The following is a 7,892-nucleotide window of genomic DNA, read 5'->3' as shown; positions in this document are numbered from 1 at the left end:
CCCCTCCTCCTCCTCCTCCTCCCCTCCTCCTCCTCCTCCTCCCCCTCCTCCTCCTCCTCCTTCTTCTCCTCCTTCAGATTAATTTATTTATTTTACCTGTGCGAATACACTGTAGCTGTCTTCAGACGCACCAGAAGAGGGCATCAGATCCCATTACAGATGGTTGTGAGCCACCATATGGTGGCTGAACTCAGGACCTCTGCAAGAGCAGTCACTGTTCTTAACTGCTGAGCCATCTCTACCATCCCCAAAACAGATTCTTAATGGAGATCTAGTACATAGTCAGATTTTTATCATGAGAGAATTTGAAAACAAAGCATTTCTCAGTTGACCACCTTGATTGCCTTAGCTACAGCCATAGAGGAAAGAATGTGTTTTATATCTCCTCTCCCTTCCTTGGACAGGACCATGGGCAGATCTCTTGAACCTGTGGAAGAGTGCCCTATGTAGGCGATTTTCTTTTGTAATACTTAGTATCTTGTCTGCACATACTTCCTGTTTTCAAAGGGTTCCGTCTTTAGACGACAAGGTGGTTGAGGAGCTGACGGTATCAAATTCTCAAATTTGTATTATGAACCTACATACTGTGGTGATAAAATCCTTTGACATCCTGCAATCCTACACTGTCTTAATTTTGAGTGTAACTAGATAAAGACAGTGAAAATTAGTAAAGAAAATCACCTTATTTACTCCAGTTAACTACTCTAAAATGTTCCTGTCCCATGGGGGACCTGCTGTTCAACAACTCACCTCTTGTAGGACTTTAGGTCCTGCTATAAGCTGGATTTGGGATGATGATAACTAGGGGTTAGGATGGTGCCATCCTGTGCCTTCTATGCAACTAGCAAACCTAGTAATCTAAGGCCATTCTGTTTCTGCTCTGAAATGGTCCCGGTTATTATAAAACCACATTTTTTTCATATTATTTCCATTCTCTCTTCTATTGGGGATTATTTATAAATGCCAGTTAGGAAGCTGGTATTTAAAGGGCACTGGGCGTTTTAAAGAATCACTTCCAATTCTGTTTGAAGCAGGCCAATTAAGGGGAAGTTGTAGGGTTAATTTTATTTATCCTGCCATAAAATCAACTGACATTTAAGAACATATAATGTATTGTTATATGGTGGTAAACATCTTTCTTAATACGTCTTACACAATCACTGGTTTCTCATAATGGGCTGAAATTCTGTAGTATCAACATGCTACATGTTTGAGGTTTGCCTATGTCCTGTGAAACATGCACTCAGAACCACATACAGATAAAATTTGAATGGACTTCTTGGCCAGGCGAAATTGATATTTTGAAATCTTTAGATTTAAAATCATTCTTTCTCCTAGGTGCTCAAGAGCTATGATTCCAAATTTCTCTCACTGGCAACTAAATAATATTTTTAGAGCTATGATTGTATCTAAATTGTTATATACTAGAGGGTAAATTTGCTGTCTTCTTGTATACTTCTGGTTTTTTAATCTCTCATATCACATTTTAGGTGAGAGGTTTTTATTATAATACTGTTGACCTCACCTTGTATGCACCCTTCTCCAAAGCTTTTCATACGCATTCAGAATGTAGAATAAATAAATGATCTTGTCAGAGACGCTGGACTTGTTCATTACAGCTGTCATCTTGATTAATGACTAGTTGGCATTAAATAAGTTAATTCTGTGCCAAATTCCCAGCTAAGAGAGTTACATGTTTGAGCAGAAGTATTGTTAGTGTTACATTTAGAAAAATCCTTTACACGATTTATAGTTTGCTTAATATGTTACTTTCTGATAACAATTTTTTTTCTATAGAGTTCCCAGAAGCAATCAGCATCTGAAGGAATTTATGTCTCAAAAATTTTAGAAAATGGACCCGCGGACCAAGCAGATGGCCTGGAGATTCATGACAAAATCATTGCGGTAAGGCAGAAAAAAACAGGTGGACGAGCCATGATGAAGGCTCTGTAAGATTGCTCACACACTGTTCACTTCCGTGTCCTTATCAGAGTATAAGTCTCATTGCAGTGGAGGAACTGCTGTTTTATTTCTTCCTAAAAAAAATGTAAAACTTGAAGACAATTCTCTGTCAATTGGCAGATAGTGGGGTGAAAGTAAAAACTACCTTAAGTTTTCAGCCGCATTAATGAACATCTGTATTTTTATAGATTCCCTCCGCAGACATGAAAGGAAATTTCTCTGATATGGAAGTCAATTTTATAACATTTTAAGAGGTCGCAAATCTGTGCTCAGGAACAGATTTGAGAAGCAAATAGTGCTATTGGAACTTGTGATTAGTATGCACATGTGAACACTGGGATTATCCATAAATTGCCATTATTATCCCCTGGTGGAGTTTGCCTTTTTTTAAAAAAACAAAAAAAAAAAAAAGCAAGGCAAATGGAAGCTGTAGTCTTGCCCTGTAGGGAGGAGCTGTGGGGAGCTCTTGCATATGCAGCTGTGTTGTTGTGTTTGAAGCTTATGCTGGGAACTGGGCCATGATGACAGGATTAGACCTCTCTCTCTCTCTCTCTCTCTCTCTCTCTCTCTCTCTCTCTCTCTCCCGTTCACCCACAGCTGGAGACAGTATTATTTGTTGTTACCAAAAATGATTATGTTATTTTTGTTAATTAATTTCCAATATATTTGTAGAGGTATAAATAGAAATGGAGAAAGTATATTGGAGTCCACTGTATTTGGAAAATAAATCGGTTTACTCTGTATTAAGAATCATTAGCACTGCCTTTCTGGATAGATTGATCCCACTTTTCTTTATTAAATTTCTGATTGGTTTTAGATTTATATGTATGCTAACATTGTGTATATGTCAGCAAAGTTGGATTCTGAGTACACTGAACTAGGAAAAGACTAGAAAGAAAACCAAGGCGTCTAGAGTCAAGCTTTCTAGACACTGAGAGGAACTGGAGGTTGCCTTTGTGTGAAAGATTGTGTTTTACTAAACAGTAAAACTCCAGATCAACATTGCTTCTAATTTTGTGGCCAAAAGAGGGCAGACAGCCTTCTGTTAGCTGTCCAGTTTGTTTCAGGTTACCTACAGCAAACATATACACATCACAGTGGCTAAGGTCCGAACACTATTTTCAAGACTGAATATGTGTACATTAGGTTTTCTGTATCCTATTATAATCATTCCAATGGAATGAAAGTCTACATTTGACATTGTTAAATCCAACAGTGTCTTAGGAAATAAGTATGCTCAGACACACCCATATCCCAACAACAGAAGCCAGTAATGGGGACTTAAATTATGCTAGCTATTGGACAGTATTGCATATGCTAATATTGGTTAATGTTGCAATAAAAAGAAAAAAGCAAACCTAGAAAGAGGGCTCAGCAATTAATATGCATACTCCTGTTACAGATCTAAATTCTGTTATCAGCACCCATTATCAGGTGGCTCACAACCTCCATGACTCTGTATTCTGAGGATCTGACCCCTCTGACTTCTGTGGCACCCCAACACACATGTGGCATTCATTCACACACACACACACACACACACACACACGCCTTTAAGAAGAAAGTGGGATTTGTCTTTATTGTATATACTTTTTAAAGCCCTCATTTAAGGCTGGAAGTGACTAGCTGGTGCAGTATAGCCTCATATGCTTGAGGTCGGTTCCATCTCCAGCACCCAAAGTAGACTGATGTCAAATGTACAAAATCTCATTGGTTTTCTTACTGGAAAAGGTAGTTTTATTTTAAAAAACTATGCTTGGTAACAGGTTCATCTAGTGATCCATCCAAAGCCATTACTAATATTTGTCAAGCTAATTTTATTTCAACTCTATTGAAATAAATAGGAAAATAACCTATCAATGGAGAACCAACTGAAATTCATAAAGAGCTGAGATATGACTCTATAATGTGATAAACAATAGGAAGACCTTAAAGCTTGTTATAAATTTGAGGGGACTTCTCCCAGGAAATTATATGTGTGTGTGTACATACGTAATATATGTAATATATGTAATATATGTATACATATGTGTATATGTATATATGTGTATTACATATTATATATACATATATACACATATGTTTGTATATGTGTGTCAATCTCATACATATTATTTATTTATGTCAGATATAATTTGGTTCTATGATAGATTTATGAAACTATATTTGTTGCCAAGAACTGAGTAAAATTATTTTAGCATTTATGAAGTTATCTTGATGATCTGTGTGACTATTTTAGAAGGAAGATTGCTGGGAATAAATTTAATACTTGGCTGCAGGCTTAGTGTTCTATTAGCTCCTGGAACAGATTCTTGCTCACCTTAGTATCTATCCCAACAAGTTGTAAAAACTCACAGATGCTGTGAACAATCCTCACATGCTAATAAAAATTAGAAACAGTTGATGCCTGTTAATCATTTTAATCCCTATGATGGAGCTACTAATCAATATTAACTTTATATCTAACCAGAAATTGACAAACTGGATTGATTAGAGATGTGCAGAGTTGGATAAACAGATTTCTACAAAAACAAAATCTATAATTTATTTTCTGCCAATTGAAAGTTAGGCCAGATTTTAAATGTCAAAATGCAATGATGTTTTAATCCTGGAGCACAAATACATTTTCCACAGTGTAAAAGGGACAAGTAGTTTGTGTATTCTAAGGTGACTTAACTGTAACAATTTGGACTCATTCTGAGTGCATTGAAATGAAAAAAGAAACAAAGCTGGAAATTTTTATTGTTACCTTATATTCAAAATATGCCTCAAATATTGGGTGTGGTTATTAAGGTGTATATGACAGATTTATGAACTGCAAGGTTTAAGATCTTTGTAAGTCACTAATTTGAATAAGAAGTATATATGTTAGTATTTGGTTCTCTTAATGGTTATAGATACTTTACAAATTCTAATGGTATTAACAATAACACTTTTGCCATCGTAGTTCAACAAAAGTCAACAACTCCAAAACGACTGATTTTGGTAGTCTACGTTCCATGGGAATTGATCAAATTCAAAATTATTGAAGAGTAAAGCAGAGGAATAGTCACAAGGTTAACCTCAGTGATAGTTTTGACCATGATTCAAAGCAAGCTAATTTTTAATACTCCATAAGTACCCATGCTAATCAGCTTCTAGCTACTTTTACATCTGTGTCTCTGAAAGTATTTATTTGTATGGATTAAAAACAAGTTAAATTTAATGTTTGAGTCATAGCATCACAAAATAGCGCCAGAGTCTGTAAAGGCTGAGATACTGTTGACAGCATCTGAAATTCAGGTAAACAAGGAATTCAGTGTTCACACGAGGTTTCCACCGTTTTGTAAACTCGTCTTTAACAAATAAGAGGGAGCAAGAAGCCATAGGCCCTTGGTCCTATCAGAAGAGGCCAGTATCTATACTTCACTTTATTTTCTTTAGGATACTCATTTAGGAATCATGTGGGAAGAAGTGCTTCAGTGGTAACTGATCCTATGAGCTAGTCTCACCAGGAAAATGGAAATGAACTAACATCTGGTAATGTGTGATCACTGGCCTGTTTTTTGGTGACTGAGTAGGAGTTTAGTCAATATTAAAGACAAAAACAGCAAAGAGAATAAAATCACATGGTCTCAAATCTAAGAACATAGTCCCTATAAACACTTTTCTCCTAGAGCTTTGGGATACACGACCAAGAATTTATTCGTATTAATTTCTCTGAGCCAATCATTTATCATATGTTCATTTGAATAATTTTTTCTCAATTGTTTTATGTACTGTGCACCTGTATTTTCCCATCTTGAATATAAGTCTTGATTCACAGTAGCTATTGGATTGTTTTACTGCCATCAGTAGAAACCCACTATAACATTCAGGCACGTCTACTTACTTGGTGAATCACATACATAGCAAACTTCACTGTGAAGACGTTTATGTAACAAATGCTTTTGTTACCTAGTGATCTGTAATGATGCAACCAGAAGAACCTGCATATATTAGGACAGCAACTGACTTCTCTTAGAAGATCTGGACACTGTCTATCTCTTGGAAAGAGCTTTGAGAAAGTATAGACTTTGCCAGGCTACATGTTTGGAGCAGAGGCTCTAGAAAAGGAAGCTCAGTAAAATACCAAAATCAATTCTAACAACCTTATATCTCAGACAAAGAAAGAACAAGGTGTATAAAATCACCAGCCCCAGAGATGAGACATGAATTCTACGTCGTGGATTTACAGAGCTTCAGGGATCATAAAGGACCTAGGGACATGAAAGGCCAGGAAAACATTGTAGAAGGCTTCAGAGTATTGTGAAGGTTTTCAAGGACTATCAAGAGGTTTCGAGTTTTGAAGGGTTTGGAGGCTGTAAAGGTTTCAAGGAGTTTGCCAGCCAGAGGAGAAGATGTGAGAATATATCAGAGATTGAAAGATAAAAGCAGAACAGCCTAAAGTTTGGAAATAAAAGCAACTTCCTGTGACTACAGCACTGTGATGTAAAAAGGAAAGGAGTTTTGAAATAAGAATGTTTGGAAAGGTCATATTTGCTACACCAGCAGAAGTATATTTCACAGTAGGATGCTGTTGAGAGGCCCCAGCCAGGGAGGAGTGGGGAAAAAAAAAGGCAATCTGGGGTCAGCAAGTTGGGTTGAGAGCCTCAGATTCGAATGACTAGAACATGTCAGGAATCCCTTGGGATCACTTAGAGAAGGTGACAAACGCTGAAAACAGTCAAGGTTGGACCATCTAAGCTGAAAACAGTCAAGGTTAGACCATCTGTTGGGTCAAACTGTTAATGTGCATTAGACAAAATATTAATATAAAGATAATAGACAGCTAGGATAATGAAAATTAAGAGAGAAAATGAGGACAAAGTTTTTAACAAACACAGTCAGACCTTTGTAAAGGTGTTTTATATTTTAACTTAACTTTTAGGTTATATTTATTGTTATCTTGTGTGTATGAGTATTTTGCTTTGTATGCCTGTGTACCATAGGCATGCAGTATCCCTCAGAGGTCAGGAAAAGGCATCAGGTCTCCCAGGCATCTGGAACTGTGGTTACCGATGGGATGGCTGTCGGCCACCACGTGGATGCTGTGAATTGAACTCCAGTTCTCTGGAAGAGCAGCCAGTGCTCTTACCCTCCAAGATATCTCTCAAGTCTGAGGCAGTACCACAGTGTACAAATGCTACATTCATATATGGCTGTCCTGTGTCCTTTCTTGGAAACTGACACTCAAAGATCAGACATACACTTGTGGGTTATAAGCTTAAATGGTGTCAAAGTTGTCAATACACTAAGCTATAGCCCTGTAACACTGCATTTCTAACAGTGTGTCTATTAATGTAGGAAGCCATAAGATTGACAAAAAGCACTATATTTTTATGGAAAAATTAGATACGAGACAGTGGAAGGTGAGAGGGAGTAGAACAAGCCATTATCCTGTTGAGGAATGGTACCAAGGACAGTCAAGGAGATGGGATTCGTGTGTTTGCCTGGGCGGTCATTTTGGATGATTACCATAAAAACAGCTAACATTAAAGCATTGTGAATTTAGCAGCCTTTCGTTTGTTTATAGGTATTAACCCATTCCATCCCAAAGCTCTGAGGTTGACACTGTACGGATCCATGATAGTATCCTATGAGAAAAATGAGGTTCAGAAAGAGAGAGCAAGTAACAAACATGACACACAATCATTTTCCTACCTTCACAATAACTTGACAGAGATGCTTGTTGTCTGTTATTTCTAAAACACACACACACACAGACACACACATCCCATGACAAAATAAAGTTAATGAATTCTTACAAATATTAGGGTTTTAGTTAATCCTTTTTTTGGAGAACATTTTTAGAAAAAAATATTCCAGAAAGTAAGTGTGTATATATATATATATGTGTGTGTGTGTGTGTGTGTGTGTGTGTGTGTGTGTGTGTGTGTGATATATAAATA

At 36.9% G+C, this 7,892-nt stretch overlaps 1 protein-coding gene across 1 annotated transcript in view; it reads left to right on the top strand.

Annotated features, from left to right (window-relative positions):
* Positions 1–7,892, top strand: part of Pdzrn4 (PDZ domain containing ring finger 4) — a 346,079-nt gene that overhangs the window by 3,584 nt on the left and 334,603 nt on the right. Inside the window, 1 exon segment of the mRNA XM_028752173.1 lies at positions 1,798–1,905. Coding sequence (XP_028608006.1) covers positions 1,798–1,905 — 108 coding nt within the window.

The sequence above is a fragment of the Grammomys surdaster genome, unplaced genomic scaffold (genome assembly GCF_004785775.1).
Source record: "Grammomys surdaster isolate TR1022 unplaced genomic scaffold, NIH_TR_1.0 125878, whole genome shotgun sequence".
NCBI classification, from domain to species: Eukaryota; Metazoa; Chordata; class Mammalia; order Rodentia; family Muridae; genus Grammomys; species Grammomys surdaster.
The sequence above is the reverse complement of the archived record's forward strand: the minus strand, read 5'-3'. Positions and strand labels throughout refer to the sequence as shown.